This window comes from Seriola lalandi, unplaced genomic scaffold (assembly GCF_002814215.2).
Source record: "Seriola lalandi dorsalis isolate HSWRI2012SDOR001 ecotype SW California unplaced genomic scaffold, Sedor1 jcf7180002054575, whole genome shotgun sequence".
NCBI lineage: Eukaryota > Metazoa > Chordata > Actinopteri > Carangiformes > Carangidae > Seriola > Seriola lalandi.
Genome location: NW_019525128.1, coordinates 71,880 through 99,524, shown reverse-complemented (window position 1 = coordinate 99,524; position 27,645 = coordinate 71,880). Strand labels below are relative to the sequence as shown.

The 27,645-nt window shown below is 42.3% G+C and overlaps 1 protein-coding gene across 1 annotated transcript; it reads left to right on the top strand.

Annotated features, from left to right (window-relative positions):
* Nucleotides 1-27,645, top strand: LOC111663353 (leucine-rich repeats and calponin homology (CH) domain containing 3). Its single transcript, XM_087176959.1, is given in 21 exon segments — nucleotides 1-304; nucleotides 8,554-8,698; nucleotides 9,203-9,329; nucleotides 10,187-10,292; nucleotides 10,397-10,533; nucleotides 10,626-10,735; nucleotides 11,043-11,136; nucleotides 11,245-11,350; nucleotides 15,185-15,348; nucleotides 15,625-15,680; nucleotides 15,844-15,889; nucleotides 16,033-16,161; nucleotides 16,759-16,803; nucleotides 17,858-17,911; nucleotides 21,987-22,017; nucleotides 22,093-22,143; nucleotides 22,146-22,205; nucleotides 22,329-22,423; nucleotides 23,179-23,316; nucleotides 23,493-23,570; nucleotides 24,338-27,645. Coding segments are annotated over 21 exon segments (2,226 nt in total). The 5' UTR covers nucleotides 1-48; the 3' UTR covers nucleotides 24,536-27,645.

The following is a 27,645-nucleotide window of genomic DNA, read 5'->3' as shown; positions in this document are numbered from 1 at the left end:
GTGGGAGAGTTAGCCGTTAGCACGGAGAGCTAACAGCCGGAGTGTGTAATGGCGGCCTCGGTGTTGTTGGGGTCTGCGGACAACACCGGACTCAGCTTCACAGTGGGAGGCGGCGGCACTGGGAATGTTTTAGTCGGGAATAATAATGGACTGGGACCGGCGGGGCCGGCGCCCTGGAACCGTTCTCTTGACCGGGCGCTGGACGAAGCCTCGGCCACCGGGTGTCTGAACCTCAGCGGCAGGAAGCTGAAAGAGTTCCCCCGGAGCGCCGCCAACCACGACCTGACGGACACCACAAGGGCCGGTGAGTGAGCTGCGGTGCCCGGGGACCACACTATGTTAGCCGGGCGGGACTCTGTCGGGGCGGTTAAAGTAACTTACAGACAGTTTTTATGTATTCAACAGCGGAGGAAGTGAAAATCCAACCTGGAGGCTCCAGAGAAGACGGGACGGGGAAACCGTCAGGGCCGGTGTTATGACAAAATACTGTACCCCCTGAAAAAAGTTCCCCTGTCGTGATTCCACTGTGAGGAAACGCTGCTCAGAAATATTAGAACCTTAATATCGGCACACTAACTTATATCCTGGAGTGTCTTTTAGACTTTTTAACATTTGTGAAAGCAAAAATAATTTCTATAACCTGATCCATTCATTAGCAGGAATCCAAAATAACGTTAGCTAACTTCAGCTAGTTAGCGCGGTTAAATGAAACCTGTCTCTTTTTAAAGCATCAGACTTGTATAACACTATGTTGTATCTGTGATTCATGTCGGTTCTTTGTGTTAAATAGAGGTGAAGATGCCTTAGTTGGGGCTGCCCCATGGCTTCTATTATTACACCTGTAAGGTTTGTTAATGGGAGGTTGTTGGTGTTCGCAGCTAGCACGCTAACACTGCTCCAGGTGTGTTTGTAGTCTGTAAAGACGTAGAGGACCTGCTTCTGCTACTGTTACCTGTGTCGGGGTCACTGAGCCATTAGAACCTCACCCCGAGTTTCTGACGTCAGCTGGAGTTTGGTTTTATTTAGCGTATTGATTCTGATTAGATAATGAGACAGGAGTGAATGAATGCCTGCTCCGCCCACCCGAGACTGACGGCCGCCGTTGACAGACAAAACAAACGGAGCTGAGGAGGTTACCCGTCATCTGTCTGTCTGTTTGTCTGTCTGTAGGACAGGATGGAATTGACACAATCATCATGTCAATTCAGTCTCTGGATCTGTTCAGACCTGGTATTAACATCGGTCTCGGGTGATCCGATCACATGGCCAGTTCTAAATACAGGTTTTAAGGCACCCAAGACGCATTGAGGACGCATTTGAGATCCGATCACTTTGGTCCTGTTTAGACCTGGTATTAATATGCGTCTTCAGTGATACATCATTCAGATGTGGTCTGGGACACGTGTCCACATTCCTTTTAGCAGTGTGAACGCAAATGCGAAAGGACCAGCTACTCCACTGGCATCCTCTGCCACAGTCTGATCAGTCCCAACTAAGTGAGATCCAATCACAAGTGGTCAATCAAGATGCTTGTGAGACGCATTTTAAAGCCAGGTGTGAACTGGCATAATTATATCTATAATGTTTTTATTTATACTTGTGATTGGATCACTAATACCAGGTCCGAACAGGGCCTCTGGTTCTCAGTCAGTGTTCAGTGCCCATGACAGACAGAGGAGATGTTATGTGAGTGGAATGCAGCTTATTTCAAGCCCAACACTGCTGAACAGACTAAATATTTGGATACATTTAATAATGCAGTGTTTTTCAGTATTTTATCATCATCAGCAGGATCTCTGTGCTTGCATTAGGTTTGTGATGGTTGAATTTGGTATGAGTGAAATTACCAAAATGCTCTATTTTGAAAAATGTCATTTTACATCACAGTAATAATATATGTGATGATACACTGATTGCTCTGTAAATTCAGAAATGGTTTAACATAACCACAGAGTACTGTCCACACCTCAGCAGGCTCACCATCTTAGTATCAAGCTCTTCTCCTTCATCCTGTTGGTTGGGATGCTCCTGCTCTGTGTTTACAATTTCACTCTCCTCCATTTTTCTTGGCACCATTGCTTGGTGTTTACCATCATACTGGCCTACCTTGGTTTGGATGGATGTTTGAAAAGAGATGTACAGTATATGATCTGAAACAGGTTGTGAATGAAGGTGGATCCTGTCTCTCTCTGTCGCAGCATCGTCCTCTGTTTAGATCCATTTGGGGAGAGTTATTGCTCAGACAAGTGGGTGATTTTAAAATTACATGGTCTAATCAGGGATTTTAATAAAAGATGTGCTGCAGAGTTTAAAGTTTAGTAGATCAATCAATAGAGAATTGATTGGTAAATAGTTTATCTATTTATTTATTCTGATCCCCATTAGTTATCACTTATCACTACTTGTTCTTAGAAAAAACTTCCGACAATAATTTCATGTGGTGATGTAAGTAAAAGTAAGTCAGAGTCCACAGTCAGTCAAAGTGAAGCTGGAGATGTGGATGAGACCAGCTCAAACACTGAGCCTCAGACTGAGCAGCTGACCTAAAACAATGAGAGTTTCATTTGTCAAACATTGAAGAACTATTTCAGAGACCAAAGGTAACGCCACCAATTATTTTAATCACAGTGCCATATATGAAGGGAGCATGTGGCCACATTCTTTTAGCAATGTGAATGTGCCCAGGGCCACACTGAAGCACCGCCCACTCTACTGATGTCATCTGCCACAGTCTAAATAGTCCTGACACAGTTTCTAATGAACCCAAAATAATTTACACTAGAGAGAAACAAGCTGCAGTTTACTTTAACAACTATAACTGACAACTCCACAGACATTTTCCAATTCAATCATATGTTCATAAGAAAACATTGACTATTAACATAACTTTTAAATAACCAGGTGAAGGTCTCTCTCCATCTCTCTCTCTCAATTCATTTCAAATAGATTTATTGGCATGAGCAAAAACGAAAAAAAAAAGTTTACAAATTATTAAAATATACATTAAATACAATAAATGTCTATTGATACAGATTTGAAAAAATACAATATTTTAATTCAACATATTATAACTAGGGATGGGCACTTGAAGAATTTTTTTTGATCGATCATCGGGATATTAACGATTTATTATCGATTAATTATTCATTTTTTATATAAAAAAGTGCCTATGGCAGAAAATACTAAAGAAAGCGTCTTTTTCCTCAATGAAATCTTTATTTCAAGAAGAAATTATGGTCCAACAACAATCCTCTTAAACACGGCAGTTAAAGTTTAATTGTTTAACTATTAAACAGAACAAAAAGATATGCGGCACTCCTAATGGCAGCGGAGCCCAAGGCTCTGAGCCAAACCTCTTCACAAATAACAAGCCAAAGCTACGTCGCTCATACACAGCATTGCAATGTTTACAATGAGCTTCATTATTTTTTAGCTCGAAATGCTCCGACACCAACCTCGCCTTGCCTTCATGTTTACCTGTGATGCCGACGGCAGCCCCCGCGCACTGGCAGCTGAGTTTTCATTTTTCTCCGTTGAAAAATTTAAATTGCACGCGACTGCTTGCTGCAGTGTAGTGAAATTAATTGCTTCAAGACGCACTACACAGCACAACCACGTTAGATCGATCAGGTTCCATGTGATCGACAAAATTCTTAACGATCAATTATCGATCATCGATTAATCTCTTCCCAGCCCTAATTATAACACAGTTTTATACATTTATTTATATACAATCATTTAATCTCATACATATGTGTCTTTATGGGGATGTTATTGTGAGTCCCTCATGCTGTGGCAGGCAGAGACATATTAAGCTGCTGGTCGCTTCACCCAGGAGAACTGACAGTTTCTCCTCACTTCCATATAAAGGTGTTGGTAAAATTACATAATCAAGTGTTTTTGTCTAGGTTCTAGGATGGTCAGGTTATGTTGAAGACCATCACTGGTTGGGGATAATAGAATTAGGTCGTCTGCATAAAGCAGGTATCTAATCTCTGTGTCCAAGAGTGTGAGGCCTGAAGCTGCTGATCGGTCCAACTGCTCTGCAAGTTCATTAATATACAGGATGAATAATGTAGGACTTAAACAGCATCCCTGTTTCACACCATGTCCCTGAGTAAAATATTCTGTTCTTTGATTATTGATTTCAACAGCACACTGGTTGTGCTTGTACAGACATTTTGTAAGATCATATGCCTTACCATCTAGTAGAAAAGTCCTTCATGCCAAATGGAATCAAAGGCTTTTTTAAAATTGATGAAAAAAGCAAATATTTTCCCTCCCTTTTTTGGTGGACATGTTTATTGATTGAAGTGTGTAAGGTGTATATATGATCGGAGGTTCTGTAATTTTAGAAGAAAGCCAATTTGACATTTACTAAGTATGATTTTGTCCTCTTGTCTTCTGTCAGTTCAGTATCCTGGAGTTCAGGATACTACAGATTAGTTTCCCATAGTTTCTCTCTCTCTCTGACTCTCTGTCTGTCTCTCTCTCTCTGTGTCTCTCTCTTTGTCTCTTTCTCTCTGTGCATCTCTCTCTTCTGACTCCCTGTCTCTCTGTCTCTCTCTTTCTCTCTCTCTGTTTGAAAACAACACACCTCATAGCACTGCAGCTGTATTCAGTACACAGGGAAACAAGCTTTGTAACAGCGCATGAAGCACTTCCTGGTCTGTAGAACATCATCAAACATGTGTCCAGTCAGAGGAACAAAGACCTCCAGCTGTGTGTGGATGTGTGAACACAGCTCTAGATCCTGTGACCTCTCATAGGTTTCTAGACATGTTAGATGAGGTCAGGTTGGGGGGGGGGGGTCAGGGAGGCGTCTCACTGTTTAACTGTAGTTTCTGTCTTGATGTTGGTCAGAGTCACACTCAGACTGAAACTGAAGTGTGTTCGATGTGCTGAGTGGCTCTGTAAAGACCTGCAGACATGAGCCTCCTCCAGGCGACACACAACTTCATACAGCAGCACTGCAGACAGGCAGGCACACAGCCCCTCCCCTCACTAGGAGCTGAACACATCAACGCTAGTTGACGTTCACAACACTGAGCTGGTGTCGCCAGCATAAAACTACATTAACATGGCAGCTGCTGAAGGACCTTCACAACCTGTTTTAGTTGAAAATGAAAAAAGTGCCACTTGGAATTATTTTGCATTATTATTTTACCTGGCTGGCGGCACACAGTAACATTAGCTTATAGCCCCATTAGCCGTCTGTTAAGTTATCATTAAGCTAGTGGCTATGGCTAATAATAATGTTGGAGCTAGGCAGCAAACGTTATCAGTCCTGCCCGTCTGTAACGTTAATAGACAGTTTATTTATTCTATATATATATATATATATACCAGATTGAAGCTGAGAAAAGTTGACCAGCAACTAGACAGACACAGCAGCAGCCTACCCTACCAACTCTATTTGATCAGCAATGAAAATGTGGTGTCAAGTCACCAGAAGCACAGAAAATAAACAGGGCTGTAGTTGAATATATTTGCGTTTCATATATACATATTTTTTAACTACCTCACAACCAAAAAATAATGTTGTCATTGATGTTATTGACCCGGCAGAGTGGCAGAGCTATGTGTTGCTGTGCACAGGGCCTCCACAAAAAACGTGTTTTAGACACTATTAAAAATGCCAACAGAAGCAGTCCAGTATCTGTTTAAATGTACTCTTCATGTAGAATATTTTCAGTGGTTTATCTTCCCGTGAAAACAGCAATTTCCTTTGGCACTACTTTTTTCAACCGCTGAACTAACGTATTCCTACACACATGCCATCCTACGGAGTGCACACAACACCACGTCAAATAACCCCTATCCATTTAATAGTTTGACATCCGGAGAAAACAACAGTTTTCACAGAAATCAATTCTTCTTTGCTGCTTAAAATCAGTAGTCTACACAGGAAGTTGTAACCACTGGCAACAAGGGTTTTAGAGCAGTGAAGAAGAACTGATTTCTGGTAAATTAGCCATTAGCACAACGTCAGTAATTTGTCAACATGTAACATGAAAACGTGTCCAGTATGTATGGCTTTAATTTGGAGTGGCTCTAATGTCAGAGTGTAGGAAGAGATATTTTAATGACTGACAGTCAGAGTAGATCATACATTCATCATTCATGGTTGTGTTTGTGTTGTACTTTTTCTATCCTGTGTCATACAATACTCTCAGCAATTACATCACACACAGGGTCAATAGTTTACTGCTGTTAGATATTTTATTCAGTATCAGCTGTTACACAAGTTCAGGAATCACAACATCTCTACAGTGTGAACATGGAGAAAACATGAACATCCCACAGAACCCTGTGTGTGTGTGTTTGTGTGTGTGCGCGCGCGCGCGCGTGTGTGTGGGTGAAGCTTATGTGTTTGAGGCTGTCAGGGTGTAACAGCAGCTCCTGTGTTCAGTCTGTGTTGCAGTCTGTCTGTGATCCAGCCTGTGATCCAGTCTGATCCATTCTGTGATCCAATCTGTTACCAAGTCTGTCTGTGATCCAGTCTATGATGATCTTGAGGATCCTGTGTAGAGCTGTGGTGGAGTTAGTTGTGAGCAGCCATATTTATATTATATATATATTCAGTAATACATATATACATATACATTTTGATGTATTGCATTTTATGTATTATAAGTGTATTTCACTGCAGTATATTATTATATATTGTGTTATATACTGGTATATCTCCACAAGAATATGACCAACTGTTACACATAAAACACAATGATATAAACTGGTCTCTCTCTCTCTCTCTCTCTCTATTCTGTCTCTTCTAACTCTCTGATCGTGTTACAGTAAGTACAGCTGAAATCACAGCTCAGTCTTTGTCTTTAACTGACGTGTCTGGTAATGTGGTTAATAAATCAGGATTTCAGCAGCGGCTTGGAAGTGACTGCTGGTTAACATGTAGTCTTAATGGACCAAATTTCAGTCACTGTTTCAAACTTGTTCTGTTGTCGTGACAACAGAAACAGAAAAACATGAGAAGAGCTTTATTTTGAATTCACCTGTATTAAAATACTGTATATATGAGCACAGAGAGGAGGAGAGAAGAGAACAGATAATATCAATGAAAGTGAGAGCTGGGAGTACGACACCTGTGTAACACTGATGATCTATTAGAGGGCAGGATGTGACCTGTGTCATGCTGTAGACAAGAAGGGCTGATGTCAGGGTCCCAGAAACTTTATAGGGTTAAAGTGAGGTGCTCAGCTGATCAGTGTGAGTAATGGCATCCTCTGTGACCATGACAATTACAGAGAGTGATCTGATTGGGTAATGACTCTGAAGACAGAGGAAGACAGAGGACAGAGTGTTGTTAGAGGTTTGGTTTCTATTTTCAGACTCAGTCACAAGTTTGTCACAGTCTCTCTCTCTCTCTCTCTCTCTCTCTCTCTCTCTCTCTCTCTCTCTCTCTCTCTCTCTCTCTCTCTCTCAAGTTTGTCACAGTCTCTCTCTCTCTCACACACACACACAGTATTCTTTAATACCACATTTCTGTAGAGGCATGAAGGAGTTGTCAGATTAAATGAAAAAGATAAAAGACTCAGAGCTTCACATTGACTCTCAGCTCAGTGTTTATCTGTTCTGCTTCAATCTCTCTGCTCTCATCCAGCTGTTCTCAGAGAAACATCTGTTTCAGCCTCTGTCCTCTACCTGTTGAGCAGCAAACAGCAGACAGACTCAGTCAGAGAGCAGCTGGTGAACATAGTGGAACATTTAGCAGCTAAAGAGGAACTGGTGGAGACCAAACAGCTAAAAGAAAGAGAGGGAACACTGGACTGAGATTAATCAGGTCACACAGACACCACCACAGATGGATCGCCATGTTGATGTGTAACAGTTAGATGTGGAGATAAGCAGCTGTGGGTTTAAATTCAAATGTTTTTCTCCATAAAAGCAGACTGTCTTGACAGGTCTTGACCTCTCAGAAAACATGGGTCAGACTCTCGTAAATCACCTGTTTGTGTCATAGTGAATGTGTTGACTGGTTCTAACAGGAAGTCTGAGGTTCTCTCAGCAGCAGTGTCTGTTGACCAGCAGGAATGATCTCAGGATGTCTGAGGTCCCTGTGTGGGTTTTGTGCAGATGAGACAGATTTCACTTACCCATATGTAAGCTGTACCAGAGCTGCACCCCTACATGAATCACATGATGTCCCCCGAGTCAACTGGAGTGTTTCTTTAACCTGCATCACTGTAAACAGAATAATTCCAGAAACTTCAGACAGTCTGAGTCAGGACTGTGTTGGAACAGCAGCTGAAATATTGATCGCATGATCAATACATTTTTCTGCTGTTAAAAGATCAGCTGCACTGTAGAGATAACATCATTATTGAAAAGGCATTAGCTATAGATTATCAAATAGTTCTTCTTCTTTTGTTTTTGTCAGTTACCAAACCGCTTCAGGTACATTACTGCCTCCTTCTGGACTGGAGGAGGATCACCCTGATTCACATGTAGACCGGCAAACATAGAAGGATCTGACTCAGAAATGCAGCTTTTGACAGGCTGATATGACTGTAACCTGATCTCTGTCTCTGTGTCCAGATCTGTCTCGTAACCGTCTGTCCGAGCTTCCTCTGGAGGTCTGTCTGTTCGTGTCTCTGGAGAGCCTGAACCTCTACCAGAACTGTCTGAGGTCTCTGCCAGATAGTCTGCTCAACCTGCAGGCCCTCACCTACCTGAACCTCAGGTAACACACACACACACACACAGACACACATTTCTTACCATCATCAGATCCCATGCACAGACTCAAGCTTACACTGACTCCTGTGATAGAGCTGATTCCTCACACTGCCCTGCTGCTGTAAATGCTCACCACAGCACCAAGGTTGGATTCATCCACAGCTGAAAATAGTCCCCCAAGAAAGTCACAGTTTCCTCCTGTTTGATAGAAATCACTGTGACGACTGTTGGAGGATCAGCTGCTTGACTGAGCCTGGCATAAATAAAACAGTATATCTGTGTCAGTAGAACCAATGAGCCACAGACAGGAAGTGATGAGAGATGACCCTTTGTTGGTTTGAGTCTGATCATAAGGTTTGTTGACATGTAGAATAACACCAGACAGATCCTTTAAACTAAAGGTTTAATGGTTTATTTCAATAGTTTGGTATATTTGAAGAAGAAACTCTCTCTCTGCCTGTCTCTCTCTGTCTCTGTCTCTCTCTGTCTGCCTGTCTGTCTCTCTCAGTCGGAACCAGCTGTCTGTCCTCCCTGTGGTGGTCTGCAGTCTTCCTCTGAAGGTTTTGATCGCCTGCAACAACAAACTGGTTTCTCTTCCAGAAGAACTGGGTCAGCTGAGACACCTGACTGAACTGGTCTGTGGACAGGAATACTGAGTCTGGGTTGGGGATGAGATGATGTCATGTCTGTACTGTCACAGGTTCTTCTTCCTACTGTTCATACCACTGTTTCTAGCATCAGTGAGGACATGAGAGTCCACACTGAGACTCTTCTCTTATCTCATTTACAGACCTGAAGAAGAAAGTAACATTTCCATTAAGATGAATATGTCACAGATGAATATGTCACAGAAATATATATATATATATATATATATATATATATATACTGTATATATTTATACGTTGTCCTTTGGTCTCTAATAATGATGAGACACCTCACCCCTTAAGGAGGTCCTGACCCTCAGGTTGGGACCCAGTGGGAGACACACACAGGGTTTTATCTCCTGTGAGAGACGCATAGTATCAGCTCATCAGCCTCTACACAGATACATACACCATGATAGAGGATCAGCCACTCTGTCAGGACCACAGCTGTGATCATCAGGTATTGATTGGTGATCAGGATTATCATACAGCAGACAGCTGTTTCTGTTGTTTACTTTGTCCTCACTGATGTAAATGGATGTGAATGGATTTATAAAACATCAGAGCTTTACATCTCAGTATCAACACGAACATCTCTTAATAGATCAATGACCTAACAGATGTTGATAAGTCAGAGATCACAGTGATGATAAATCATATAAAGATCAAAGATCACCATAAATTAGCTCTATAATAATTCATTTACAACACAGTGACTTTAGCTGTAACAGTCACATCTGTCGGGTTACAAATGTCTGTCATCTCACTGAATCATCATGTTTGTTAATCCTTACGATCAGTTGTTTGTTATCAGTGTTTGAAGGCTGTGTGGATCCCCTCTGCAGGATGTCAGCTGTAATGAGATCCAGACTTTACCGTCTCAGGTGGGTCAGCTGGAGGCTCTACGAGACCTGAATATCAGGAGGAACCACCTGGTCAGACTGCCCCAAGGTAAACACACAGTACCATGCACACAAAGGAAACCACCTTAAACTTGTTGAGGTGGACTGTCAGTGGACTCAGAGTGAAGTTAATGCGTTTGTGTTGGTGTTCAGAGCTGGCAGACCTCCCTCTGGTGCGTCTGGATTTCTCCTGTAACAAGGTGACCTCCATCCCCGTCTGTTATCGACGACTCGCACAGCTACAGACCATCGTCCTCGACAACAATCCTCTGCAGACCCCACCTGCCCAGGTACACCAGCAGTGATGTCATTGCCCTACTGTCTGTTTGGATTCATCTGAAGACTCTGTCACTCAGTGTTCTCTCTCTGTGTCGCTGAATAGATCTGTATTAAAGGGAAGGTCCACATATTTAAATACCTGAACCTGGAGGCCAGTAAGACGACCCCTGACCTCCCAGACTATGACAGACGACCTCTGACCTTCAGCTCCTGGTCTGAACTCATTACACACACTCACTCACTCACTCACTCACTCACTCACTCACTCACTCATTCATTCATTCATTCATTCATTCATTCACACACACGTCACATTAGTATTCATCATCTGTCGTCATCATTAACTGGTGAAGTCAGAAGTTGATTCATTGATCAGTCACATGACAGAAAATCAACAACAGTTTCGATTATAAGTTAATTACAGGACAATAATTATTTTTTATTTTTTATTGTGAATGCCTGACAGGAAGTGATGATGGTGTCTTAGCTTAATGTAAATAACTCACTCTGTGTGTGTCAGTGTTGATGAGCTGTACCCTGGTCGTCCATATGGAGCACTGGATTCAGGCTTCAACAGCGTTGACAGCGGAGACAAGAGGTGGTCAGGGAACGAGGTCAGACACTCACACACACACACACATCCTGATCAAAGACATGAAGGACACCAGTCCTTTCTCTTCTTCCCGTGTGTACTAACCCTCACTTCCTGTCTGTATGCTCAGCCCACCGAGGAGCTGTCGGAGCTGCCACAGAGAGTGGCTGAGATCAGCAGAGACCAGAGACTGAGACCAGCAGGGGGAGGAGGACCACTACTGGCTAATGGAACACGTGAGTCAGGGGTTTCTGTTCTCAGATCAGTTTGAACTGGGGATGGCTACCGAAACCCGGTATTGAATGGGCCCCGGGGCTAAATTTTTAAAGACAGATAAGTTCCGATGTTATTCGGTGCTGCTCTCAGGACTGGAGAAATTAAGAAAATAGATTTCCTGTTAATTAGTGCGACATAAAAGTTCTCCCGCACATTTTATCTCACCAACTCCGTTTCTCATTAAGACATTCGTATATGAATGATGCATTTTCACTGTTCCCAATCCAGAAAAAGATCTCTCTCTCTCTCTCTCCCCCTCTCTCTCAATTAAAATTCAAATTCAAAATAGCTTTATTAGCATGAACAAAAACATGTTTATGTAGTCAAGTCGATTTTTATTTGTATAGCACCAATTCACAACATAAGTTATCTCAAGGCACTTTCCAAATTGAGCAGGTCTAGACCTTCTCTTTATAATATTATTTACAGAGACCCAACAATTCCCACCAAGAGCAGCACTAGGCAACAGTGGCAAGGAAAGACTTCCTTTTAAGAGGCAGAATCTGACTCAGGGTGGGCGGGGCCATCTGCCTCGACCGGTTGGGTTGGAGAGATGGAGAGAGCGAGAGAGAGCACAGAAGAAAAGAACATAAACGTACAGTGATAGCAATATTAATAATAGTGATAGTAGCAGCAGTAACAGCAATAGTAATGTAATTGCAACTGTGTTGCTCCTACTGATCAAAATAGTAATGACAGCTAATAACATTAATAATTATCATTATACTTATAGTACATTTTAGCAGGTTTAGCAGCAGTTGTTGAACAGGATCATGGGGCAGTAAGTGGTTTGCAGTTGCAGATCCAAACTCTACAGCTGCAACTGTGGAGGCGGGAGGACATGCAGAGAGTAACAGGAAGGAGATGGAGAAGGGAGAAAGAGCGCTCATGTGCTTGAGGGAAAATGATGCAGTGATTTTCAGAAAGTTTACAGTGATCTCGTCAGCAGGACAACCTTGACTGTACTGTAATGAGTTTACACGTACAAAGCCTGAGTTTGTAAAAGAATAAGGTACATGCAAGCCATGTCTGTTTGTATCGTCCTGTTTCTATTGCTAGTTGGTGGTCACTGAGCCTGTATTTGGTCAGGATCCATCTCTGCTTTGTATCTCTGACAGAGTGGAGATACTCTGCCAATTTAGATAGATAGATAGATAGATAGATAGATAGATAGATAGATAGATAGATAGATACTTTATTTATCCCCTATGGGAAATTCATGTGTCCATTAGCTCATTGTTGATAATGATAATAATAAAAACAGTTAATAATAAATAAACAATAATAATTTGATTAGTTCACTTCCTTTGGCTGAGGTGTTCTACAGCCTGATGGCAGTTGGAACAAAGGATCTCCTGAACCTCTCTGTTCTGCAGCGCAGTGAGATGAGATGTTTGCTTCTGTAGCTGCTTCTCTGTCCTGCCAGAATGTTGTGGAGAGGATGGTTGGTATTGTCCAAGATGGCCTCCATCTTACATTGCTCTCCACAACAGTCCTGAGTGAGTCCATCTCTTCAGCCACTGCGGGTCAAAGCCACTCACTCTATACTTTTGAGAACATCTGGGAAGATGAATAAAAATTGATGTTAAAAGTCATGTAAACGTCGGCTTAAATACACTCATTAATACACTCCTCCACCGGCACCTTCCACTTGTGGCTGAGGACTAGGCCTACTTTCAGTCCTGACAAATTAACCGGAACTCGTCAGTAACATGAATTAACTTTTTTTCCCATATTAGAAGAACTAATGATGTCTGTACTCTGCACTGTTTCACCTGTCTCCTCCTCACAAACTCTTTTTAAAATAATCTGTGATTTGAGACATTTCTGCAAAAAAAACATACACAATGGGATGTAACGTTAGGGAAACTTTTCAAGAAGCTGGGTGTGGTGCTTGGGTGTAAAAGAGATAATATTCACTTGTTTGAATAGCAGCAAAATCAGGTCGCCGCCTCCTTCCGCAGGCAGAAAATCCAGCACGTTCATATTCTTCTTCTTTGGCAATTTCGGATGTTCTACCTGATGCACAGATTATGATACAGCGCCACTACATTGCTGTGGTGGCGTATAGCAGCAATTGCAGCAATTTGACAGAGGCGGCCGCCTCAAATTCTCTACGCAGGAAAAACCCTGCCATCAGCTGACTGAGGGGACTGTTTTCAGGGTTCAGCTCTTGGGTCTTCAGTGCTTTGAATGCCAGTTTGTCTTTTTTCCGACTTAAATTAAGATGTGTCCAAAATGTTGTTGCCGGTTACTGTTTAGCAGTAAAGGGAAACGTCCCAGTTCTGCTTGGCAGCCACTGTTTGGCATTTTCCTTTGAACACCTAGAGTTCTTCTGCAGAATTCAGTGTGGAGGGCTTCTATAAGGGGGTAAAATTACATAATCAAATATTTTTGTCCAGGTTCTAATTTACGCCATTGCGTCAGGTGTGGTTTGTATGCTGCAGCCTGGAGCTCACACACAAAGTTAACTAAATTATACAAACATGGGTCAATGATGAAAAGTAACCATTGGCTGATCGTTCTGGGTGTGTTCTTAATTTCATATATATTATATTCATATGCATAATAACTGTTGTTCAGAAATTCAGTTTCAGGTCACTGAAGAAGGGGGGGTTTGTTTCTGTTAATCAATTACATATGAGAAAATAAGCAATGTTAATTCTGTTCTTAATTTTTTTTTTTTTTTTTCTTTTACAAAATAACAAAGTCTCGATAAGAGTGTTGTTAAAATACCAGATCGATAAGTGGTATCGATAAAAGTAGTAGTGCCGTTAAAATCTTAACGATACCTCTCTGTGCAGTGGTAGTGTTATCATCCAGAATCATCCAGTTAGAGAAACAGGGTGCAAAACTTCATTCAGAATCCTCCTGTTTTTAAGTTCTCTTCAGTATCACAGTAATCCAGTGTCTGAACATCATGATCTACTGCAGACAGGAGCTGATCACAGCTGATTCAGCTGCTGGTAATCAGAGTGTTTGACTACAGGGAAACAGATACAGGGTCAAGTTGTAGCTCATTGCAACACGTGGATTATACCCAAACAGAAGTAAAGAAAAGATCCATTAATATTAATGTCTTTCTTCTCAGTGACACTCTGTCATTCAGACTCTTGTAATAGTAGTAATAGTTACACTCTAATATTTACTGTGACGAAAACACGCCGACTTTCTGACTAAAGATCAAACAATTTCAAACAGTGTAAACATGTTTACACTGTTTGAATAAAACCTCTCCAACATTTAAAATACTGACATAGAGCTGAGTTTCAGAACAGAGTCCTGGACTGAAGCAGGATATTAGGTCAATGAGGTAACTTCAGGTTTAACTCTGGTAAGGGTAAATCACCATGGTAACTGATGCTGAACTCCTAACCTGCTCTGGAGCAGGTTTCTCTCCTAATTTGTTCACATTTCACTTTCTGATGTCACTATAACTGAATTCACCTGCACAGATCTGTTCCTTCTCTTATCATATTAATACTTTATTCATGGTTCTAATCAACTCTTCCTCTGTCACATGAATGAGCTCATACCTGGACAGGTAAACCAGAGGTACCTGAACCAGGTGATAAGCAGCTTCACACTGCAGGTTATCAGGACAATGTCAGGTTCAGTTAAACCAGATAACAGGAAGTTATCCTGGGTATGTTAAACCTTCTCTGTGGTTCAGGACTCAGAGCTGCTCAGGAGTTGTATTTATACCCCCAAATGTCTGTTTGACTGAAACCTGATCAGTTCACTGATCGATTTGATTAATGATCTTCTCTGCTCTCTTTCTCTGTGTTCATCAGATGTAGAGCTGGAGCAGATAGACTTCATAGACAGCTGTGTGGGGGAGGAGGAGGAGGAGGGGGGAGGGAGTCGAGGAGGTGGAGGAGGTGGAGGAGGAGGAGGGGACAGCGCTAGCCTGAGCTCTCAGTTCATGGCCTACATCGAGAGACGCATCACCAGAGAGGTAGGAGCTCCGCCCACCAGGAATCACACCTGCACCTGTCTGACCAAAGACATGAAGTATACACGTGTCACCTGACACACGAATGACGTGTCCTGATCTGAGGTCATCTCAGCTCCTGGACCTGACTATGAATCAAAAGAGCAGGTGGATCTTACACATGTTCAGAGCGATCACCTGGTTCTGGTACTGGTTCCAGTCCCACCTGTACTGACAAGAGCTAGAAACTGATCTCACTTTATTTTGTAAAACCCTGAGTGACTTCCTGTCTGTTTTCAGGGTTCTCCAGTCAAAACCAACTCGCCGAGGACAGAGGACACAAGGAGACACATCCGGTACACACGCGCACACACGCGCGCACAGACACACACACACACACACACACACACACACACACACACACACACATTAATATCAATTCAGTTTTATTCATATTTATCTGAATTCATTTCTGAGCTGTTCTCTAACATCCTGTCTGTCTACCTGTTTGTCTCTCAGGAGTGTGGTCGATGGTGTCACAGCACCCTCTACCTCCCAAAACCAGGTAACAACTCCTCTTCCTGATGGCTGACATAAAACCTCAGTCAAACAAACTAATTCTGCTGCTGATACTCCCCCTCTGTCTCCTCCTCTGCCATCCCCCCCTGTCTGTCTCCCTCTGTCCTCTCCCTCTGTCTCCCCCCTCAGAGAGGAGGTGTCGTTCCAGGAGGGGTGGAGAGGGTGAGGAGGGAAGCTCAGCTCGCTGCTCTGAGGTACGACGAGGAGAGACAGAAGACCCGTTCTCTGCAGAGAGACAACGTCACCAGTTACACCAAGGTACCACCGTTTTCACCCGTCGCACACCAGTACACTGTTGGCCGGGACTGTCAAAATAAAAGACAGTTCAGGTTTGGCTGCCTGTGTTTGGATTTAAATGTCCTTGGTCCCATGAAAATAAGATGTAGTAAAAGAGATTTGTGTTGTTCGCAATGAGACTGACGTCTGATCAGAAAACTGTTGATCTTCGCTGAAATTGTCATATCCACACATCAAATGACACCCAGTTAAATGAAACTCCACACTTCCTGTTTTTCTGTTCACTTTTCTGTTTCACAATAAAAGTCCTCCATGGAAGGGATAATATAGGAGTGTTTGAGACAGAAGTTACTCATAATTATCATAGTGATTTTAATCAATAGAATCTATCTGTATAATCAGAGATGAGTGAGTCATTTCTCTTCACTCATCAGTTACTGTTTATTATTGATAATGAAAATAATAAAATGAATCTGACCTGTCATCACTCTCAAGAAAAGTCCCACATTAACAATCAGATGTGAACCTGGTTCAGTATTCATGTGACACTTCCTGTTGTCAGGAGTGAAGAGGAGAGTCATTCAAACATGACCTGACACTGACTCTGTTGCTTTTCAGCATAAAGCAGCTCAGAGTCCAACAAAGTCCAGTCCAGACAGTGAGGTGAGTCTGTCTTCCTGTGTGTGTGTGTGTGTGTGTGTGTGTGTGTGTGTGTGGCATTTTAAAAATGTTTTCTCTTCTACACATCTCACATACCCCCTCCTCCACTGTGCAACAAGAACATGATCAGATCTGCTCAAACCAGTTCAACCAGCGACTGTAGATAAAGACGTCTCCTCTTGCTGTCTCCGTACAACATGAAGTCAAACTATCTTGAGCTGATGACATCATTTGCAGTCTGTTTAGTAGTGATCAGGGGGTGGACCCAATCATGAAATTAATCACAGCTGTCAATCATGGTGTTTCGCTCCTGTTTTATAGCATCATATAGCTAATTAAAACCAGATGTATCCTTAAAACAAACACTTGAACATCAGTGTGATGAAAACAAGCTGAACTGACAGAAACATCTCTGAGAATGTTTATTTTCATGTTCTTTGATTTGTGGTTTTGGTCCATCCTCTAACTTGGAGGGGGCAGGGTTTATAGCCGCCAGGGGGCGATTAAGATGTTCTGGCTTCACTTTGTGGATTTGTGATGTCATCCACCTTTATACAGTCTCTGGGTTCAACAGCTGTTTAGTTCCTTATGCAACAAGGATGCTGGACTTCTCAAAGAATTCACCTCTCCACAGTCTGGACCGTGTTAAATTCAGATCTCCACCTGCTCACGAACATTGCTCAGAGTCTGATGTGTCTGACTCTGATCACATGACGTGATTCCAGCTCTGCACTCACTCACAGTGTTGGTTAGTCCTGATCCAGGACTGTGTACTGAGATTCTGGATCAGCCCCTCCCGTACTGCAGCTGATGATATACAACAAGTAATGTTGATCAGAATCATCAAAGTTTAACCTCTGACCTTTGGTTGTTTCCCTCATTATAAATTCAGTTCCATGGTTTCAGTTTTAGCTCCTCCTCCCTCTGTTTAGGCCATGCCCCTTCATCACAACACCTGTTCATCTGCACATCACATCTGTCTGTGTTTGTTAATGTGTGTCTTTGATGTGTGTATTTGTTTGTGTGTGTGTGTGTGTGTGTGTGTGTGTTCGTTTAGACTGTCTACCCCTCCAGACGCTCCACCCACACTGATGACTCCGCCCTCTTCATGGTAAGAGTTTGGCCCTGCCCCATAAATATACTAACTGACCTCCAAAGTAAAAGCTTCTTCATCAGTCCAGAACCAGCTGATCTGAATCATTCAGATTTATGTTTCATCACCACAGATGTCAACAAGTACTTTACTCTCCATTTCCTGTGGCTCTTTCACAATAAATGCCACTTTTTATAGTATAACTCTTTCCCTGATATATTCAAAATAATACATTTAACTGGAGAACTCTCCACCTCTGACCTCTGACCCCTGACCCCAGATGGACTGAATAACTTCACTAATTTCCAATACTTATTTTATGGTCTAAGACAGTGATTCTCAACTTGGGGGTCCTTCTACAGTTGTTTGGGGGTATGTGGAGATGTGAATAAAAATATATATGGCCATGTTGAGTCACCTGAACATTATGTTTTAAGAGCACATGAAAACTAGTTAGCAAGAGAAGTAGAAACAGTGCAGCTTGTCTAAAAGTAACGGGTTAATGGTTGAACAGCTGTTAAAATCAACAGTACAGAGTGGGTGTAACCTAAAATGTCATGTCAATGTCCTGACCTTTTAATTTAACTGAGTTCAGACCATGTTGTGTAAAGCCCAGCCCAGCTGTTGATCATCAGACTCTCTTCTGTCTGTTTTTTCCTCTCATCTCTGCTTGAATATGAGATAATAAGATAATAATAAGATTTGAAGGTTTCAATTTTTCTCTGATCACTGAGCGCAGCAATGATCAATCAATCAATATCAACTGGATCTGATCCTTCAGTTTGTAGAGTTTACGTGGTGACCTCTGGCCTCTTGTTCAGCTGTTTCATGGTATCTAAGCTCCCATCAGCCAACGAAGCAGCAACAGTCAGCCACAACACACACGCGAACACACACACACGAACATACACAGGAGGAGGAGTGTTAGTAAAGTAACAGTATCTTTATATAATAAATAAGTTCATAGGTCAGGTCATGTTTTAAAAGCAGACACACTGAACCTATTGAAAAGACCAGCAGCGAGTCTGGATTCATCAGTGACCCTGTGGACTAAGGCTCAGTGTTGATGTTACACACACATCTGAATGATTCTGGGTCTTCTGCTCTCATTTAATCAGTGACATCACAGGTTCCTCTAAATTTGACTCCACCTGGTTCATTTACGCTGAAGACTCAGAATGAACATACCTGTCCTCCTGTCAGTCCTTGATCACCCTTCATTCCCTGTCCTCTTGTCATCATAGTCCTGCCTGCCGCCGTCCTCCCCCTCACTGCTGTTTAAACTAGAGTGTTCATTCACCTGTTGTAATGTTTTCCTCAATCATTGAATCCAGGTTGTGTTAAACACCCACGTTTACCTACTAATAAGTAGATTTTAGTGGAGTTCTGCATTAGGTTCCACATCAGTGAAGGGTATTATCTCAGAAAGCTCAGGACAGTGAAGTACAGCAAGTAGTACAGAAAGATGTTACAGGTGAGATGTTACAGGTGAGATGTTAGCTGAGATGGTACAGGTGATCACAGGTGAGATGTTAGCTGAGATGTTACAGGTGTACTGTGACACTATATTTGACGTCTCTGCATTTACTGAAAACTGTGATATGAAGTGTTGAGAGGTCATGGTTCAGATGCTTTAGGACTACAAACCTGAACCTGTCTGTCTCTTTGTGTGTCTGTCTGTCTCTCTGTCCGTCTGTGTTTAATGTGAAGGAAATGTATGAACAGTATCACTGACAGACGGTGTTGTGCATGAAAGTGTTCAATGAACGGTGTTCATTGAACACTTTCATATTTTTTGTGAACGCCGAACTGAACGAAACAGTTTAAAAATGATGAACGCGAACAGCTCTCGCTAGAGTGAACGCCGCTCACGTTTTACGACAGTTTTACAGCACGCCGCATGAGCCCTCCATAGACACGGCCCAGCATGGCTGGTGCTAGCGATATAGACGGTACAGTACAGATGCAGCTGAAGCCAGTTTTATGAACAGACAAATGAAGACGGATTCTAAATGTATCTCATGTCTGTGATTCTTCAGTGGTGTACAATAATTCATTTAGTTTGGGAGATGCAATGATTTGGGGCTGGTGATGGATGGGTAGAAGGGGGTTATATTGAAAGAGAAAAGCGGCTTATTTATTTTTTAAAAAAAAACACAACAAATGAATGTGAACTAGTTAATTTTCATCTGTATGAACTGAACTTTGAACTAGTTCTTTTTAAGTGTGAACTGGCACAGCACTGCTGACAGATGAGTTTTTGCTGTAGATGTTGAACCTGTTTAAGTGTAGTTGTAGATTAGATTTGATCCTGTGTGTTGTAACTGAACTAAACAGAAGTGGAAACAACAGAATCAGACCGACTCTGTTAAAACATGTTTATAATGAAACTCACTTTTTTTTAGTTTTAAAATTAACTGAATCTTCTTCTCTCTCCTTCATCTTCACTCCGTTGATTTTGTTTCTTCTGCATCATCTATGATTTTCATCTGTTGTGTTGTTGTTGTTATTGTTGTTGTGGTCCTCCGGGTCTTCACTTCCTCTTTAGTTTGTTTTTCCTCTTCCTCTCTCCCTCCATCCTGACTCTGTATATCTGTCTGACCATCTCAGTGTGTTCTGGTGTTTGAGATTGACTTTAACACAAACACTATCAAGAGACGACCTGGTTCCCACAAACAGGTGACCTCTGACCCCAGCTGTCTGTGTGTGTCTGCTGCATCACTATCGTCTTGTGGTTAACACACTGATCTGATGTCAGTTCTAACTTTGTGAACCTCAGAGTATGAACTGATGATTCTCACGTAAGAAACTGTGAAAGACTGCAAGAGTCACTGATGTACAAACTATTTAATGAGGATCACTCAACAGATCTGTTAAAAGAGCTTCAGATTGAACTCAACTATTTTAAGTTCAGTCAAAATTTAACATCTGACAGCTGTGATATACACAGCTGTCAGATTATTATATATTTTCTGTTTTTAATTTAGCAGCTGTGACAATTAGCAGTTGTGCTTTATGCTAAGTACAGAGAGGTCTCTACCTATAGATTTAAAGGTCCATATAGTATAAAGGAAGATGTCCATGTGTTGTTTGATTATAGATCAGGTCTAGGTTCTATATTAATACTGTGAAAGTATCAAAGCCTCAGTCCACAGAGAAATGCACACAGCCTGTATTCAGAAACTGAGCCTTAAAACTGGAATTTTGTGATGTCACAACAAAGAGATGTAAAATTACACTGAAATGGTTTTTGATCCATAAAACCACAAATATATATTGTCTTGGATCAACATTTCAAATAAAACACAGGAGAAGAGTAAAATATGGACCTTAAATATTTCAGAGGCCTGACCTCAGTTTATCAGCTCACACAGTTCATCACGTTTTTATTGGCTTACCTGTACCTGCACAAAGTGTCTTTAAATTAAGATTAAAGCAACAGATGCTGATAAAACCAGACAAAATGACTCCATAAAGAAAACCAAAAGTAGTTAATGTGGTTTTCTGGGTTTCTATATATAAATATATTTCTCCACCATATAAACTTACTCAGGGCTTAGTGAAGTTTAAACGAGCTCTGACTGAAAGCATTAGATCTGTTTCAGACCAAACAGATCCTCAGACCTGAACCCTCTGAGTTCTGGTTTTCATTTGTGTTGAAGTTTAAACCTTCATCTTTTTATTTCTGCCACTTTCCTCCTTCTCTCCCTGTTGTGTGTCTGTCAGTCTGTTACTGGAGTGTCTGTAGACGGCTGTCGCTCTCATGCTTCTGATATCACCTCCTGTCTGCTGCAGGTACTGCAACCTGCATGCTGCTTCTGCTCTGTCCGTTTCAGTGTGAACTGGTCAAACGGGAACTGTTTCATTTCAGTTTGGCTTGAAGAATCAGTCTGGAGTTATTTCTCTGCTCCTCTTTGATAGTTTGACTGAAAACAGAGTATCATTTAAATCTAACAGATAAATTTCACATTAAATTGTCATAACTGAAGGTGTGAATAGTCCAACACTCTCAACTCAATGTGTGTGATTTCATCCAGCTGAGGTCTGGCAGGCGTGTTCAGGTGTGTAACTGTCCTGTGTTCTGTCTCTGCAGGGAGAGGACAGAGCAGCTCTGTCTCCTACAGGTAATCAAGCAGATATATGAGCCTCATATTTAGATCCTGTTCTTTTACTTTGACTGATTGTGTTTTTTCTTCCAGCCAATCAGTCGCCTTCTTACCCCAGCTCAGGGGGTGGGTCCTCCTGTCGGACGCCAGTCTGAGACCAGAAAGCTTCCTGTTTCGCCTTGGCCAGAAAGAAGAGAAGAGGAAAGGTCAGCAGTTGTCTTCCCTGCTGTTGAGCAAGGCAGCAGACATGTTTGCTCAGTCAGTCAGTTACAGTCTGTACTTGCTGGGTCAGTAGAGTCTGACCCTGCTGTTCTATCTCTGTCCTCCAGGTGACGCTACTGCCGCTCCTCAGAACCAGGAGGAGGCTTGTGCTGCTCCTCCCCTGGTTGGAGAAGATGCTGAGCTGGTGGAGCAGCTCAGGAAGGTGAGGGTGGACTCAATGATATAGAAGCACCATCATTGTCTCTGGCAGGTTGAACTTCTTCAGCTCCCACAGGAAACACATCCTCTGCTGGGCTCCTCCTCAAGTCTATAGTCATCTCTGCTGTTTTTAGAGCGTTCAGCTCCAAGTTGTTCTGCACCAGGTCAGCAGACGGCCCACCTCATCCCCATCAGAGATGAGTCCAGTTAGGGTGCTGTCAGCTGTGAACCCCAGGAGCTAGATGGAGGTGCGGGTGTTGGTGTACAGGGAGAAGACTAGAGGAGGAAGGACGCAGCTTTGGGGCGATCCAGTGCTGATGGTCCAAATCACATGTTTCACCAGCTTCACGTGCTGCCTCCTGTTAGACAAGAAGTCAGTGATCCACCTACGGGTGCAGTCAGGCACGCTCAGCTGGGGACCTTTTGCTGCAGCTGGGCTGGGAGGATGGTATGAAGTGGGGGTGTAGGTCTGTAGTTTGTGTTCTGTCTGAGTCTCTTCCTGACAGAAGCAGGGTTGTTGGCTGAGAACTGAGAACTCACCACCCCCCTAAACCTGTACTTGGACAGTCCCTGTCCCCACAGCTGCTGGAGCTGTGGACCAGGACTCATCCTTGTTCTGACTCACCCTGCTGAACGGATCATGTATCTGTATTTTTACTTGAAAGTTGACTTGAAGAGAAATTGAATAATACAATAGTTGCTGCTACATACAACATATAAGCTCTGATAACACAAGTTGACGTATACCTGTCACTCCAGAACATTGAAGCTCGGCTCAAAGTGTCGTTGCCAAGTGACCTGGGAGCAGCTCTGACAGATGGGGTGGTGCTGTGTCACCTGGCCAATCACGTGAGACCACGGTCCGTCCCCAGCATCCATGTCCCCTCTCCTGCTGTGGTGAGGACAGATCTGATTATACAGATTATTATCACTCTGCTGCTGTTAGTTATTATAATAATGATAATAATAATAATAATCAAAATAATGAAGATGTTAACAATAATAATAATGATAATAGTAATAATGCTGAAGACAAGATGAACATACTGACTGATCCTCCCTCTGCCCTGCAGCCTAAACTCACCATGGCCAAATGTCGACGAAATGTAGAGAACTTCCTGGAGGCGTGTCGCAGGATTGGAGTCCCACAGGTAACACAGGTGTATGAACTAACAGAAATGAATGAATGAGGCTGAATCCACATGTCCGCCCTCTGGACTTCATTCATATGTACCATGACGTGTTCACCACCATTGGAGGTAATGGAACTTCTTCCTCCTGTAACCCATCCTGAAATATTTTTAAAAATCTGATGTTGGTCGGGTACTGTACATCAGATACATACATATAGGGAATACGTATAGAAGGGCATCATCAGGTATGTAATTACTACTGAGCTCCTGCAGTGTGAAGTCTGGGCATTTGGATTCAGTCTGAATGAATGAATGAATGGTATTGACACTAGTGGAATTTCTTGTATAACCACTTCTTGGAAGAAAAAACAAGGATTAGATAGTGATGTCACCATTTGATCAAATACATTAAAGCAGATACAGGTTTTTGTCTCAGTCTTTTATTTTTGAGTATTTTATGGCCAATCAGATAGAAACAGTAGTGAGAGATGAAGAGATATGAAGTAGAGAGAGATGAGGGACAACAAAGCCTCTCGATTCTCAGTCAGTCCAGGATCCAGTGTCTGTAGCCTTCAGAAACATGAAGTGTACTGGCTGTGACATCACTGTCGTCTCCTCATCTTTCAGGAAACAAAAAGCTGTTTCTCCTCAACTAACAACTTTCTTTCTTCTCTTTCATCTTCCCGCCTTTCATTAATCCTTTTTTATTCTGTCAATCTCACTCTTTTGTTTTCTCGTTTTTATTCCTCACCATGTCCATCTCACCCCACCACCAATACCCCCAGGACAGTCTTTGTTCAGTGGGGGAGGTCCTGGATGGGAAAGGAGGCGGGGTTTATGGGACAGTGGGTATGTTGCTTTCTATGGCACCCCCCCCTACTAGCCCCTCCCCTCGGGTCCAGTTGGCCGGCTTCGCCCTCTTCTACCTGTCCGTCATGTCAGTGCTATGTGCCATCTACATACAACTGGCACCACATGTCTGAACCCAACCTGAGCACAAAATGTCCAGATACCACACAGTTCCATATGTACAAAAATGTGTCCAAACAGATACCTGTTGTTTCACCTCTCATCCAAAAGCCTTCTTCAGTTGTTACTGATTGGTAAAAGGCATTTACTTCTTGTGGGGTCGTTCACACCTTGGGAGTTCTTGAGTTGTTGAATACAGTTCAACAAACACCACATCCCTGTTCAAGCCCAGTAACACTCTGTTCAACCTGCGGACAAAACACCTAGACATAAGGACAGCAGTGCGGTGTTTAGATGTAGGCCAAAATAAGTAGGATTCAGTGAGTCTGCAGTCTCAGTCTTTCTATCACTACACAGAGTTCATGACAATAGATGAGAGTTAGAACATGGAGCTCTGCCTTCATGCTGAGCTATCTTTACCTGTCAGTCTTAAAATCCATCTTAATCTTATTCCTGAATAAGATCCTGAGTTATTTGAACTTTTCACTTGGGCAGCAACTCACAATCCAAGGGGAACAATCCACTGTTGTCCAACAGACTTCCATGGCCTCACACTTGTGGAATCTCAACCCTGCTGCTTCACACTCCTCTACAAACCATCCTAGTGCTCACGGTTGGTCATGGTCTGAAGTCAGCAGAACCACATCATATGTAAAAAGCAGATGGTTTTTCGTGAATACTCCACCTACCAACACTTGACATGGTGTATTTTGTTTATTAACTACCGTAGTTCCAGACTTCTGTACCACCCTCTGAACTGCTCCTGACATTTCCACTTGGCTCACTGATTCTAGTAGGTTTGCAGTTGTGCTCATTTGATAGCTGTTTTCCTGGTTGGGCAAACACCAGAGCCAGACAGGTATGGAGGTGGGGGTAAGAATAAGGGACATCATCTCCTTATGCCAAAACCTCAAAGATGGCCACAATTGTTGATGAGATAGACACAGCTATACGGACCATTACATTGCAAGGATAAGACTATAGGATAGTTTTGTCTTTCAAGGTGTTCCCTCTATCAGATTAGATGATCATAGAGTCAAATCTTGCCATGAGTTGACTGAGAAAAGCAGATCTCAACTATTGGCAGACAGGAAAGATAAGTAATTCACTAACGGGTTCAGCACCATCATGCATGTACAGAGACGAAAACTCAGGTGAAAGGTCTCTTAGTTGTGGTTTAAGTTTTTCCAGTGAAAATGCGCTAAGCAAACGCTTTGTGCATCTTCTTCTGACGTGTTGGATCAATGTTCGTAGCATGTTGCTATAATTTAGGCCCTAAGGTTGGGGTCCAGTAACATTCAATCAAATCTCAGTCCAGTATCCTTTAGAATTAACTCATAAAATCCTAATCCTTTCAGTTTCCTTTTTGAGTCTAATGATCAATAACAAATCAAATCACTTGAGCCTTTAAGTTCTAAAATCCCAGCTGTCTAAACTGAAGAGGCATGGACTCAAATCACATGGCCTGGACTCAGGTAATGAGTCTGATGGCTTCAGAAAAACAGACAGAAGACTCGCAACTCTAGGTTAACTTAAATACAATTAACTTATGACTTAATTTGGACCTAAGCCTTTTGACTTGGAACGACTCGCTGTCGTCCCCAAACTCAACTGGCAGGAGTCTTGACTCACTCAGGACTGTTGTGGAGAGACGCATGCAATGTAAGATAGACATCCATCTTGGACAATACCAACCATCCTCTCCACAACATTCATTCTGGCAGGACAGAGAAGCAGCTACAGCTGCAGCAAATGTCTCATCTCACTGCACTGCAGAACAGAGAGGTTCAGAAGATCCTTTGTTCCCACTGCCATCAGGCTATACAACACCTCAGGCAAAGGAAGTGAACTAATCTAATTATCATTGTTTATTTATTATTAACTGATTTTATTATTATCAACAATGTGTTCTATCTATCTATCTATCTACCTATCTGTCATCTGTCTATCTATCTGATTTTCCTGACAACATATACTTTGAATCAGTCTGACAGCAGCAAATCGGGTCACAGAGAAGGACATTAAGTTTATTTGTCAGTGCAGACAGATAAATAATAACTTCTTTTGGACTCAAAGCACAACATTTTAGACTTGGACTAAAACCTGGAACCTGTTAACCTTGACTCTTGACTTGGGATCTTCATAGCCAAGAACAAGCTAAAACAATTGCTTTGCCCAACCTCTGTAAATTTGCGACATGTCTGGGTCTTAGATTCTTTTAAGCCATAGCGAATCACTTGGTCCCTCAGGTGAAGTTAAGACTTGACAATCCCCCAAAGTTGGAGGTCTACCTTGAAGCTTGTTACCTGTCTGTTGAAGCTCCGCCCCCTGTGCCTTATGTTTGGCTGCCTGTCTGAGAGTGTGAGAGTTTTTTTATTTATTTTTACTGTTTTTAGTGTTTTGTAAAGTGCTTTAGAGCCTGTGCCCCCACCAGTACACCACCTCTGGAGACCCCCATTGTCAAAAACCTGCCGTACTGTATGTGAATGTATGCCGGAGAAGAAGCTTTGTGCACCAAAAATCAGTGTTTTCCACTCATGGTCTCCCTCCCTGTAATACCAACAGTGATTGAGCAATTGTTCCTTTATTATGGGAAGAAGTGCTGAAACCTAAGAGTAGGAACCTTTCAGTGTTGGCAGGTCAGGGATACTCTTAGCCCTTCATTCCACCACAGGAACTTAGTGAATCATAACACCATTATCGTCGGTTCCACTTTTGTGTCCACTGTTCTCTGCTCGCTTTAGAGACAAGTTCCTGGAATTAAATCTGGGCACCATATAGGAAGGGTTACTAAATAAGGTTCTGAAAAGAATCAGGTTACAGTTCCTGCAGTGAAAGACTCATGGTTTCCTCTGAGATGACCCAAACCCTTACTAGTAACCATGTGATCAGCTGTAATTCAGCCCTGAACTGGTTAAACTTCAATCTTGTTGAAAGAGAAAACAACATAGGTTTAGAAATGGAACAAAGATATTAAAAACTTGACTTTTGTCTTGGCACTTGTATTTTTATAATAGATGAAGAGTGAGGATGATGATGGTGATGTGTTTTTTGACAGACTGACTGTCCTGATGATAGAGAATGCTTTTCCCTCTGAACTCTGTTAATAAAATGAACTAAAGCA